General features: G+C 51.6%; 1 protein-coding gene across 2 annotated transcripts in view; it reads right to left on the bottom strand.

Annotated features, from left to right (window-relative positions):
* Nucleotides 1-13,917, bottom strand: part of LPCAT2 (lysophosphatidylcholine acyltransferase 2) — a 73,233-nt gene that overhangs the window by 43,746 nt on the left and 15,570 nt on the right. For both annotated transcript variants that reach the window (XM_004693570.2, XM_012733211.1), the window contains 3 exons: nucleotides 13,006-13,064; nucleotides 11,018-11,052; nucleotides 6,973-7,027 (listed from right to left, as the gene is read on the bottom strand). In XM_004693570.2, coding sequence (XP_004693627.1) covers nucleotides 6,973-7,027; nucleotides 11,018-11,052; nucleotides 13,006-13,064 — 149 coding nt within the window. The remainder of the gene's footprint in view (nucleotides 1-6,972; nucleotides 7,028-11,017; nucleotides 11,053-13,005; nucleotides 13,065-13,917) is intronic.

Below are 13,917 nucleotides of genomic sequence, written 5' to 3'. Positions count from 1 at the left end.
CCTTTGCACCACCAAGGATACCCTATTTCTTCTATTTTTAAAAAATCTTATTTTTTTTAAAAAGACTTATTTATGCACACAAGAACTGGGGTACAGGCCAGCCATGAGGGGCAGTGAGAGGATTCACCAGAGACAGAGTACGGAGAAAAACAGACAGATTGACGGAAATCCACCGCTGAAGGGAGCAGCGGGGAGACAGGGGGGGTCTACTGCGCCCTGTGGGTCCCTCCCTGGCTGGGGATCAAAATTGTGCTGTGGTGAGTGCAGACAGCTTCTCTGTGCTGCGCTTAACTGGCTGGCCTGTAGGGAGGATCCCAAAACTCTTACTGTAGCTCTTGGCAACAACTTTGCTCAATACTGAGTTTTGCTCACCCTGGTTAATGTTCTCTAACATGAACCAGGCCTGGGTAGTGCATTTATATCTGTGCGTATTTTTTGAGCACCTACTGTATACCAGGCAAGGTCAACAGGGCCCCACTCCTGCCTCAAAGATGCATGTTTGGGGTCCTCCCTGGTGACCTAGGGATTAAGTCTCAGTTCTATCATCTCTATCACCTGAGTTTGATCCCCTGGCCAGGGAGTGACCCACAGGGCGCAGCAGACCTCTCCTGTCTCCCCGCTGCTCCCCTCAGCAGTGGGCTTCAGTCCATCTGCCTGTTTTTGCTCCCCATTCCGACTCTGGTGAAACCTCTTACTGCCTACACCCCAATTCTTCTGTGAAAAAAATTAAAAAGATGCATGTGTTAAGAGGCCAGAACAACACAGCACACCCCATCTTCACCCTATTGGCCTCAATTAGAGTGGACTTGAAAGTTTAACTAATTTACTTAAAATGAGACAGGTCACATGGGCAGGACTCAGCCCTAGGTCTGCCAGATCCTAAATACTGTTGCCTGCATACACGCTCCTTCCTGGAGTATGAGGACGAGGGGGAGGAAATGATTAATCTGGCTGGACAGCAGGGAAAGGCAGCCAAAGAGTCTTTGCAGAAGAGCTAATACTTGATCTTGGCTTTTTAAGGATAAACACGATTCACTAATCGTTACTGTTGATTGAATTGTGTGAAGCGGGCACCCTCCTTCATGCTCCAGATGCATGATTTTGTCTCTTTAGTTCAATTTTAGCCATAGGAAACTGAGGTGCACCAAGATTAAATGATTGGCTCATGTCTTATTTCCAACCCACAAATATGGCCTAGGCACCTGTGACCTGTGATCATCCACTGCCCCCCCACCAAGCCCCAGGGGCTCTCCTTTCTGTGGGTAGAAATCTGTGATTCAAAGAGGCAAGTCCCTCAGGCAGAACTACCTGCTGTGTGCTGGGACTTTCTGTGATTAACTCAACAATCCCAGGTGGTGAGCACTTTCCCCTTCCATCAGAGGGGGAGGAGGTGAAGGCTCTCCAGGTAAAACCCATAGCTGATGGGCACACGGTGGTGGGGGGATCATCATTTGAATGAAAAAAGTACAGAAATGACTCCCCCTGGGAGCTTACACGCACCTCTTTTCAAGTTTTGTTCATCACAGTAAGAGGTCCAGGGTGTGGTGGAGTTATTTAAGCTAGGGGGGGCACCACCAGGTCCTGGGGGGTTGTGAGTGAAGAAATCCGGAAGGAAGAGGCCTGGGGGGGGGACCCCCCAACAGGCTGGGCCAGCCTGGAGAGACCCTAAATCCATGAAGAGGGGTGTGTGGTTAGAGTCGCGTGGACGAGGGTGTTTTCAGTGTAGCACAGAGGACAGGCTAACCTGCTGTGTGTCCGTTTACTGCTCCTCTTATTAGCGCCCGGTCCAGGCGGACGGCCCCGCTCACTGCCCAGGCGCTGCCCCCAGGGCCTGGCAGAGTCATTTGGCCATTCTGGGCTTCAGTTCCCTCTAGAGTCAAGCGAACATATGCGTGAATGGTGTCTAAGACCCTTTCCAAGCAGAATTTATAGTCTTCCAGGTCAGGTCTAGTTATTCTTTAAAACAGAAAAATGAATGAAGCCACCAGAGGTCCCCACATCCCTGCCCTTCCAGCGCAAACAAACTCTCTTAGCAAATAAATATCTCCACAACTTCCCTCCATCCTGAACTAGTGAAATGCACATGGCTGCTTAGTATAAACCCAAGAAAGCAAGCTGTACATTACAGTGGATGTTCATAAAATCACTAATAAGACACAGGTTTAAATCGCTCTACCATTTCCAGTTTTTCAAAGAAGCCAAACGATCGTTGTTTAGACGCTGGATTTCTATAAATCACTTTCTGAAGACCCAGAAATCACTGTCCCCCTTTACCCAAACACCGAGCAATGGCCTGTGGGCTTGGTGCCTTTCCACGCAGGTAGGATTTCCATAAAATGACTGTCAATAACTCATCTTGGCGTGGCATTTTATTCTTGAGGCCAAAAATTCCACAGAGAGTACAAAGCAATTAAAAGCCTGGATTTGACATGCAAGGCCCTTGCAGCCCACCCACCTCCCCACCCCAAGTCTCCTAAGAAGCAACTCAGTGGAAATTCTATCACCTCTCCTTTGACAAGACATTGCCTTGAGATCACGCTGGCATCCGTTGAAAGGCTCACGGCAGAAACAGGCCCTGGCGCGGGAAGCGTCACTCAAGAAGGGGCGCGACGGCCATGACCCAGCGCTGTCCCCTCCGGGAGTCTGGATGCCCAGGGGCGTCCGGACCGCCCGGCTTCCCGATCCTCCTCCTCTCTGGCTGTGCCCACTGTCCACACACAGGACTCGGCGGACGCCTCCCTGTTGCAGTGCCTAGCCTGGTCAGCCATCCCGGTCCAGGACACAAACAGGGCTCTGATGTCCCCAGAAAGCCCCGCAGTCTTGTCGCACTCACTTCTCGCGACCTGCTCGTGCTCACACCCGGGGCCATGCCCAGACACCCGGGCTCCTGCTCTGCTCCCTCCCGGCCCCTCTGTGCTGGAGTTAGCATGTCCATGGCTCTGGTCACTCCGAGTCCTTCCTGTGCTCAGGAAAGCGCGAAGCCCCAGGGGCTGAGATTACTACAAATCACTGCTACCCACTGCTGAGGGGTCTGCTGCGCCTTGTGGCTCACTCCCTGGCCGGGGATCGAACTCAGGCCAAGTGGCGGCCGATGGCCTCATAGTGCTGAGACTTGCCCCCTGCGGCAGCAGGGAGGCCCCTCTTCCTGCGTCTTGTTCATCTGAAGGCGCACGGGGTCTTGTGACCTGCTGTCATCATACCTGACCCGTCACACGCGGCCTCACCTGCCGGACCACAGGCCCAGAGGACCTCGACTGTCCCACGGCCCCTCCTGGGAGGTGGATCGGACGGGGAGGACTGGCTTACCAGAGGGCAGAGGACGAGAAGCCCATCACACGCCCGCCGACGCCGTCACACACGGCCGCTCGCCCCTCTGTTCTCCGGGGCGCCTTCACCTTCCCTGAAAACCAGCCACTCTCCCCTCCGCAGCTCAAACGCCCCGGCCCGCTCCCGGCTACGGCAGTAAGAAGCCCCCACACTCCGTGGCTTTGGGAATTCACTTTTATTTCCCTGGGCTGCCCTCCTGCTGGAATATTACAGACAGACCTCTGCTTCCTCCGCTTTGTGGCCGGTTTGGAGCCCAGACCTGACCACCCAGGCAGGCTGGGGAGCGGACAGGCCTCCTCCTCCGCCCCAGAGGCCCACGTGACCACGCCCGCGCCCTTCCCAACCCCGGGAGGACCATTCCCCTCCCCGCATCAGTGGCCTCCAGTCCTCACCAGCTGGCTGTGCACTGGCCTGCCCTGCGGGCGGCGGGTGAGGGCTCCCCGCCCCGACTCCTGTCGGGCCTCTGGCCCCCGCATCCCGCCTCCCCTGGGCCTGAGACCGCGCCCAAGATAAAAATCAAGATTCCTCAGCCTGTCATTTCAGGTACAATCAGTCCTCCCCATGCCCACTCATACTGGGCAAACGGGTTCACTCACGCCTGCGGGCCACAACGAGCGAGCTCCTGCGGGAGGATCAAGCGCAGAGGAGCGCGATCTAGAAGTGGTGACGCAGGAGCAGCCTTTTCTTTTCCTAAGTAACAGACAAGGATCCTAACAGATCCGTCTGGACAGATGGGTCGTTCTAGGACCTCACAAAGAGCCAATGCCGGCCTCCCTGCTGGCGTAGCGGGTTGGAGCGCTGTGCTGCAGAGCTCGGCCAAGCCAAGGCGGCTTCAGTGCGGGTTCGATCCCCGCCTGCCCCGGAGCTGACCCACAGGGCGCGGCAGACCTCTCCCGACCCGCCCGCTGCTCCCCTCAGCAGTGGACTTCGTCGCTCTGCCTGTTCTGCTCCCCGCTGTGTCTCTGGTGAAGCCTCTCGCTCCCCCTGCTCTTCTAGCTTGTACCCCAGTTCTGTACGCACAAATAAAAAAAAAAAAAAAGAGACAATGCCAAAGGAGGGAGTGATGTAGGTGCAGTTAGGTGCAGTTGCTGCTCCCTTCCTAAGAGAACAAAAAATCGAGTAAGGAGGGAAATAAAAGCCAGTGCTCACTGACCGCTTGCTGCCTGCCAGCACCTAAGGTAACGTGGTAAGGCTGGTGAGGAAGAGCACAGGCAGAATCTGCCTGTCTCTGCGGCAAGGCTCTGACCGCGACTCCCACCCGCGGGCAGTGGGGGCGTGCTCCACGCAGGCTGCCAGGTCTTGGGACCGGACAGGGGGTTTAGGGCAAGGGCCGGTGGCTACAGAGAGAACCGCCTGTCAACAGACATGGGTATGACAGAACTATCCCCCGTCTGTCCATCATCTGTCAATCTATTAATCCATCTAACTACACACACACAATCTTCCAAGTTCTCAGAGAAGACACAGCCTGCTGGTATATGTATGGGTTTTCCTGTGTGTGTATTTTTTTTTTTTAAGACTTATTTATTTATGCATACAGAACTGCGGTACAGGCCAGAGGTGCAGGGGCGGTGAGAGGCTTCACCAGAGACAGAGTGGGGAGCAGAACAGGCCGACCGACGAAGCCCACTGCTGAGGGGAGCAGCGGGTGGGTCAGGAGAGGTCTGTGTGCCCTATGGGTCACCTCTGGGGCAGGCGGGGATCGAACTCATGCTGAAGTGGCTTTAGTTTCTCAGTGCTGCGCTTTAACCCACTGTGCCACCAGGGAGGGCCCGTCTGTATGTTTTAGGATGGGAAATTAGGGCTAAAGTCTCTGAGCAGCTACTCAAGGAGTGAGAACAGTACTCAGAGGACTCAGCAATGACGTGACACGGGGCTTCCCGAAATGTCTTCCAGGGAACTCTGGTTCTAGGAAATACCCAGAGAAAATGGGGGTCTGTGGTTAAACATTTCATTGAGAAGTTCTGAGAAAAGGAACCTCATTCTCATTGCTTGCTCCGGCACTTCCTAAACTTACTAGGACACACGCTGGGTATTTCTCCCGTGACACAGCTTTGTGTTGTTTTGGTTTTTTGGTTTTTTTAGGTTACGTTGAGAAATACTGAGCTGATTTTCAAGAAGGGAGAGGTGGCATACAATTAATCAGCAGGTATTTTCAAGGCAGGTAGATAACCTGCAAGTCTCGAGAAAAACTTCACTGAGGCTAAACTCACTCTGAAATGTAGTTGGCCCTCTTCCTGGTATTGCTGGTAAACAGATGATGGATAGCCAGATGGGTGATGGACGGACAGACAGACAGTGATAGTTCTGTCTTATCTGTGTCTCCTGATGGGTTTGTCTTGGTGTAGCCACAGCCCCTTCCCTCAGATTTCCCCCTCTCCACTCACAACGGTCCAGCTTTTGGTATTGCTGACAACCTCTGCATTGCAGGGCCCAGCCAAGTAAACTAGCATTCTTTTCATTTTACAGATTTATTTCTTTATGCATATAAGAACTGGGGTGCAGGTCAGAGGTGGGGGTGGGGTGGGAGGACTCCCCAGAGACAGAGTGGGGAGTAGAACAGGCAGATCTACTGAAATTCACTGCTGAGGGGAGCAGCGGGGAGACAGTAGAGGTCTGCCGCGCCATGTGGGTCACTCCCTGGCCGGGGATTGAACTCAGGCGGCAGTGGCTGCAGACAGCTTCATAGTGCTGAGACTTAACCCCTTGTGCCATGAGGGAGGGCCTTAACCTAGCATCCCTGTGATGTCAACTCCATGGCCTGCACTGGCCACCACTGGGGACTCTGAATGCCCCACGCAGACTCGAGGTTGTCATCAGACCATCCATGGTGCAACCAGAAAGTACAGCAGGTACCTGCAAAACCACTATTCTGACCTGTGCTCTTCAGAGGCAACCGAGGGCTCACGAGTAACCACTAGCTCCTGATTCAGGGGTCCGTTTGGCATCATTCTTAGATTCTCAGAAGACCTCTGAGAATCAGAGCCTTCAGTCTTCAACATCTGGCCTGGATTTTCAGAATGACCCTGTTATCCCGACTCCTCGCCTACCCCTGCAACTCAAACTGAAAGCTACCCGGGAGGGGTGACTTGGTTGTCTCCCAGGCAGGACTTCCTCTCTGCCAGCCCCCCCCCCCCCAGTCCCTCTCAGCTTTCCCAGCACGTGATCTTGACAGAGCTGTGGTCTCCCTCTGCTGCTGCTGCAGCATCTTTGGTCAGGCTATGAAGGCTATCACTCAAGTCGGCAGAGGTCAGCAGTGACAGACATCAAAATCTTATAGGACATCTGACAAGCGGGCTGGGGGGGGACATGCTGGTCCCCCAGGTGAGGGGTGGGGTCTAACAGGGTCATTCTGAAATCTGGGCCTGACTGAAACTTGGTTTAAGACTGAAGGTTGGTTCCAGCACTCTTCTGAGATTCCAGCGAGGCTGGAAGCTTCTGCAAGTTAGAGGTGTCACCTGGCACAATTCTCAGGAGCAGATTTGACAGCCTGAGTTTAGACACACTACTCGTAAAGGCCAGGGTTTCCTGTAAGAGGGGTGGATTCCACTTCCAGCCCTGGCACACCGGGTCTCTCTGGAGCAGAAATGCAAATAGACGGAACCACCAGGTCTGAAGTTCCAAAGCTACATGTTGAAGGCTTACCTCGACTTCCACCCTTGTGAAGGGCTGGCAGAAAGTGAGCATGCAAAGCTGAATGCTGCGGAGAAAAGAGAGGGGGCCATCAGTAGGAGGCGAGAGTGGAGCATCTCCTGTTACTCAACAGTCCTTTCTTCACACACGAGCCTCTCACATCACATGTCATGACTACTTTGCATTCAGAAATACCACGCAGAGTGCGACACTTCTGGGGCTCAGACAACGATTGTCGATAGTCAAAGTTTCAGTGGCCAAATGGGACGCCAAGTAAATGTCTGTGAACACAGCCGCAGCTCGGCAGACCAGACACCAAATTTGACGTCTCCTTGACAGACCAGACCCCAAGTCTTAAGTCTCCTTGACAGCTCAGGGCCACTGGCTCAGTCCTAAGGAAATGAGCAAGGCAACTTTTTAAGGCCCATAAATGTGTATGAGGAAAACTCCTGTGTGGAATATATTACATTTTATATTACATTTCTGAACTTTCCTGATAGAAAAGGAAAAAAAAAAAATGAGCACGCCTTTTCTTAAAAATACAAGCTTTATCCCGGCTGCTTCAGTTTTGAGTTTGATCCCCCACCAGAGAGGTGACCCACAGGGCGCAGCAGACCTCTTCTGACCCGCCCGCTGCTCCCCTCAGCAGTGGACTTTGTCAGTCGTCCTGTTCTGCTCCCCACTCTGTCTCTGGTGAATCCTCTCACCGCCCCTGCACTTCTGGCCTGTACCCCAGAAATAAATAAATATTAAAAAAAAAGTAGAAGTTTTACATAATTGTCCCACTTACTAATAAATGTTTTAGTTACAGGGAAATTTTCCTAAAAAGAGTCAGGTTTCATTATAAAGCTAGACAAAGGCTTTCTTCAAAGTGGTTATATAACCAAACTTCTCCAAGATGCTTTCTGAAATAGCTTTTCCTACTTGCAGCTTTCTGGGGTACCTACTTAGACTCTGTGGATAAGATGTCTATGGGATATTTATTTTGCCTCATTTAGACATGACCCAACAGTGGAAACACTGGACTAGACTACGTGTTCAAGAACAACCATCCCCCTCCTTGTTATTTAGCTAAAGAAATTAAAATACGAGTTACCTGTGACAATTACTCCATAAATAACATAAGGCAAGGAGGTGAGGACTCTGGGAAGGAGGTTAGGACTCTGGGAAGGAGGTTAGGACTCTGGGAAGCAGGACGCGCCCAGGCCATCACTAGTCATAAACTGCTGACCTAAGCGCTCAAACCTCCTTGCTGACACGGGAAAAAAATCTTTGCCTAACAACCCCGAGCACACAAACTCAGCGCCTGCTACCTACCACAGAGTAAACTGTTCTCTAATCATTCACACTGTACACTGGCATTCAAGGGTTTCACTAGACACGAGGTCTGAAAATTCAGAATGCTGCACGTGATGAAGCCCACGTGAGTTCTCATTAACCGCATTGGGCCCTCCCTGGTGGCACAACAGGTTAGAGCACAGCGCTCTGAGGCCATCTGCAGCCCCTGCAGCACGGGTTCCATCCCCGGCCAGGGAGTGACCCACAGGGCGCAGCAGACCTCTCCTGTCTCCCCGCTGCTCCCCTCAGCAGCGTGTTTCAGTCGGTCTGCCTGTTCTGCTCCCCACTCTGTCTCTGGTGAATCCTCTCACCCCGGAACCTCTGGCCTGTGCCCCAGTTCTTGTATGCATTGATAAATAAGTTTAAAAAAAATAAAAATTAAAAACGAACCCACATCATCCACTCTGCACTTCTGGTGCAATCCAGACACACTTGTTAGATGACATGGGCAGATCTGATCACTCGCCCCTTCTCTGCCAGTGGCTCCCAGTCTTGCGCCCTGTGGGTGTCTGCTCGGTGGAGTCTTCCTTTGGTTGAGTCTGGGGTAGAGAGGGCCATGGTGTAGCAGGAACAGATGCCAAGCTCAGTGGGCAGAGAGGCGGAGGTGGGAATGAAGCCTCCTGGGTCAGGGCCAAGGGACAGCTGGATGCAGCAAAGAGGGCGTTTGGGCGTTTTCTTTGCTGGTAAGTCCTGAATATCTTTCATTCTGAAAGTATTTTTTTTTTTTTTTAAAAAGGCTTACTTGTTTATGCATACAGAACTGGGGCACAGGCCAGAGATGCAGGGTGGGGAGAAGATTCACCAGAAACAGAGTGGAGCGAGGAGCATCGGGGACACAGGAGAGGTCTGCTGCACCCTCTGGGTCACCTCTGGGCTGGGGATCGAACTGTGCTGAAGCAGCTGCGGCCAGCTTGCAGGGCTGCGTCCTGACCCGTTGTGCCACCAGAGCGGGTCCACTCTGAGAGTATTTTCCCCTCTTTTCTGAATTCTTTCTCATGTTCTCCCATCCCTCTCGTCAGTACACACTTCCCAGGGTGGAAGGCTGCATCGACGTCATCACTCTATTTTCTACGCCTGGTCTTCCTTCCAGAAAAGTCTTCTCCTACTTGACTCTCACATCTACCTAGATTGTTGCTAAATCAAAAAGTCACATCGACTGTACTATGGACCCCAAACCCCTAACTCCACAAGGAATTTAACTTGTGAAGGTCCACACCATGATGCACCTCGGGAAACAGATTGTAAATGAGCTCGCCACACAGCTTGTAGGCACTGTTTTCTAACGTGCTCTCCTGATGCCTGCTTCTCCTGACTTGCCTTTGCGTAAAAGCAGAAAACCAGGAATGCAAAATCAGCAGCGACACGAAACATGTATTTTGACCAAATCAACTGATTTCCTGGAGGGGTTAAGTTAGCATGATGCTGACGTACCCTCTACAATTTGTGTCCTTTACTTTTGGTGTCCATCAGTCACCAAGGACCGAAACGCAACAGGGGCGGACAGGTTTCCCAGGTGTCGGTGATTAAGCACAGCTATAACTGGCCACTTACCCACCCTCACTTAAATGTGTTATCTCAAAGCAACACACGCACATAACGCAGACAGTAGGCATACAGTATTAAAAACCAAATTGGACTTTGAGAAGTTGTCTGCATTATCTAAAAGCATCTAAGAGCACTTCGAGGCCAATGATGATTTCTTTTAAATATTCCCAAGTGGCCGCCTCCCGTCCACAGTGCTGACTGATCTTCCATGACAGTATCAAAGGCACACTGAGAGCTTCCTACCCAGGCAGGCTCCCACCACAAAGCTGGGACCGAGCAGAAAGGTCCTCTTGAGAGAAAGAAAGAATCTATGTGTTGCTGTTTCAAAGTCCTCTTTCACTTCAGATTGCTTAACAGAGGAATTGTATTCCTTCCCTGTCTTAAATGTTTATAGAAACTGCTGATCCCGATGTTTTTAAAATCCAAGAAGAGAACTGAAAGCTTGGTTAGCTATTTTCTCAGGTCAAAACACATCTGTTCCAAGTCATACGACGAAACTGCTCTGCTCTGCTTAAAGCAGCACAGTCACACAAGGATGGAGACACAAAATCACACAAAATCTGCTGTGAGATGAAGCTAGACTTGCAGCTCAACAGGATACAGACTAGGGTACTGGAATGTTCCTTGGGAACTGGTAGCCAAACACCTGAGACCCACTAGAACATGACAACTAGGATTCTAGAAGTCTGCAGCCTGGGAACACCAGGGTTAATGGGCAAGGGAGGGGTGCTGGGCCCTCAGGGGTGCTGGGCCTTGAGTCCCCTCATCCCCCAAGGAAGGTCTGTGGAGAGACTACTCACTTTCTGCATCTACTCCATGGTCAAGACAGACTACCCAGCACAGTGGACACAACCAGAACACGGAGTCTGACCCCAGCTGGGAGGCCACAGTCACATGGTGGTTGGGGGGCCTGAGGTGGCGGGGGTGGGATCTGGAGTATGTGGGGACCCTGGGCCCCACAGGGAGGTATAAAAAGGAAAATTAATCATGCTCCGTCCAGAGACCTATTAGTTACTAGATTTAAGAACCCCATAAGAAATTTTTACTTTTACAAACACAAGATGTTTTCCTTCAAAAAAAGGAGACATGCATTATCTTTCTTTTCCTCCCCTAGAATAAATGTATGTCACTTTATATAAACATAGTGTTTATGTCACAGACTCAAGCAACTTACAATGTGTATCCTTGCCAGGTCCAGGTCACAGTGTCCTACAGCAACAAAAGGATTAAACTCCCGTTAGTTCAGAGGAGAAACAGCAAATAGAGCAAAATTCGTAGTTCAGTGTTGGCATTCGTGGACTGTTTTTGCATAAAAACATGAGAAACAGGGAATCTCCCTGTTGGGTGTAAGCGCAGCACTGTGAAGCTATGGCAGCCCCTGCAGCGCGAGTTCGATCCCCGGCCAGGGAGTGACCCACAGGGCGCGGCAGACCTCTCCTGTCTCCCTGCTGCTCCCCTCAGCAGTGGATTTCAGTGGACCTGCCTGTTCCGCTCCTCACTCTGTCTCTGGGGAATCCTTTCACCCCCCTGCGCCTCTGGCCTGTACCCCAGTTCTTGTATGCATAGCTAAATAAATCTTTAAAAAAAAAACATGAGAAATAAAACCTGGGGTTATAGCTCAAGAGCAAGCAGACCCACGAATCCCTAATTCTACAGCTGCAGAGGGAAGGCCTGACTCCTGACAGAACCCTCACATCTTTTAATGGAAGCGAATTTTTAAAATACAACTGGGTGTATTTAGTTCTCTTCCCTGCCTTCATATGAACATGCCTGGATTTGCTTCTAAAAACCAGAACACATCATTTCTCAAAAAAAAAAAAAAAATGCTGGAAGAAAAGATGACAAGTACTATAGAGTGAAAGGCTTTGAATAAATACAAGTAAATCCATAGGCAAAGTTGCCATGATAAAAGCTTGACAGATTTTAATTCTTAGATCACAGATGCCTGAGGCTGGGAAATCAGACACTGAACAGAAAGCCCAACTGGTCAGCAACTCCTAATCTTTTTTTTTTTAAGATTTATTTATTTACGCACACAGAACTGGGGTACAGACCAGAGGTGAGAGGATTCACCAGAGATAGAATGGGGAGCAGAACAGCCAGATCTACTGAAGCACAGTGCTGAGGGGAGCAGCGGGCGGGTCAGGAGAGGTCTGCCGTGCCATGTGGGTCACCTCTGGGGCGGGGATTGAACTCGTGCTGAAGCAGCTTTAGTTTCTTATTGCTGTTCTTGAACTCACTGCCCACCAGGGAGGGCCCAGCAACTCCTAACCTTAAATAACACCGATCATTCTTAGTTACATTTTGCCTTCTGACATAAATTCTCTAGTGAAGAAAGTTCCTTTCAGAACCAAAACATCCTCAAACACATCTTTCTCTCAAGAGATGAGTACCCTTAACATATTATGTATGTATACAGAACTGGGGTACAGGCCAGAGGTGGGGGGGGCATGAGAAAATTCACCAGAGTCAGAGTGGGGAGCAGAACAGGACTACTAACAAGGTACACAGCTGAGGGGAGCAGCGGGGAGAGAGAAGGGGTCTGCCGCTCCCTGTGGGTCACCCCCGGGGTGGGGGACCTCGGCCAGCTTCAGCTTCAGCTTCGCAGTGCTGCACTTTAACCCACTGTGCCGCCGGGAGAGCCCCCAATCCCTTCTTTAGGAAAACGGGGCACGATCCCCACCCTGGCCGTGTCCTCACCAACAAGACCATGAACCCAGCAGGGGCAGAAGCGTTTCCTGCGCAAGCTGAGGCCTTTCTGTAGGGTCTTTGGTTCTTTTCCAACATTTCCTTGTTTCAGTGACTTGCGCACAGTTACACCGGCAGCAAGGCCCGAGTCTGTCCCAGACACCAAGTCTCCACCCGCGGAGACGCCTGAATCAGTTGGCGTTTCCTCCTAGGTCTCGTGAAAATCCCCGATTTCCGCAGCCTTCTGATGTCTCTGAGGACGGAGGCTTAATCGCATCGTCCTGGCGCCCGCCTGGGGCAGCGGCCCTGAACCTTCCTGGCCCCTGTCTCCCACGCATTTCAAAACCAGGGTGCCAAGGCGAGGGGCTCTGGTCTGCTCCCCCACTCATGCAGCCTCGCTGTTACCAGAGAGGAAAAGGGAGGGAGCCTCCTGGGAGCCTCGAAGCTCTTCCTGGAGCAAACCCCCGAACTTACCAGCTTGTTGGGGTACCGGAGGAGCACGGGCTGCACCGGGACACCCGGGATGAAGGCGCCTGCAAGCAGAGAGGTCTCAGCGCGCCCACACGCACGTGTGTTGCGCAAAGACACGTCAGTGACAAACGGTACAGAGCTTCTGAGCGCGCTGAGGGGCACAAGCGAGGCTTTGCAAAATGGCGGAAAGGCCTCGTGTTTACCACAGTGGGAGATTTTTAAAGCTCGTCTTTTTTCTCTGTGACCGTGCCTGGGTCACTGAAAATACAGGTTCACGTGTCCATTTGTTTTCACTTTCCAAATGCCCTTTAGTCAAGGCGGGTTTTTTTAAAATGATGAAACCAAGACAAAAAACAAGAAGAAAATCTATAGGAAACCAAATGGGTGAATCACGCAAGAACTCTACCACATTTGCTGGAAGTGACCTCTCACGTTGGCCCTGAGTTAGCTAGCAGCCACCGCCCCCCCAAAAAAATATTTTAAAATACTGTCAATCAGTGTGAAGTTACAAAGTCACTGTGGAATTCACAATTTCATAGTCTGCAGGGAGTGAAGCTGAGGAGGCATTTGAAGGCAGCTAAGACACAGGTTTCCTACTGATGACGCAGGACCACAGTGTGCAGAGGACAGTTGGAGGGAAAGAAAATCTGTCAGTGGCTGCTGTGCACGCATGCGTGTGTACACACACACCCCCCCATACACACCCCACACCACACACACACACACCATACACACCCCACATCACACACCCCCATACACACCCCACACCACACACACACACCCCATACACACCCCACACCACACACCCCCATACACACCCCACACCACACCACACACACCCCATACACACCCCACAACACACACACACACACCCCATACACACCATACACACCCCACACCACACACACACCCCCA

Source organism: Condylura cristata, unplaced genomic scaffold (assembly GCF_000260355.1).
Source record: "Condylura cristata isolate star-nosed mole 26May11 unplaced genomic scaffold, ConCri1.0 scaffold00039, whole genome shotgun sequence".
Classification (NCBI taxonomy): domain Eukaryota; kingdom Metazoa; phylum Chordata; class Mammalia; order Eulipotyphla; family Talpidae; genus Condylura; species Condylura cristata.
This window is presented reverse-complemented; position numbering and strand designations above follow the sequence as displayed.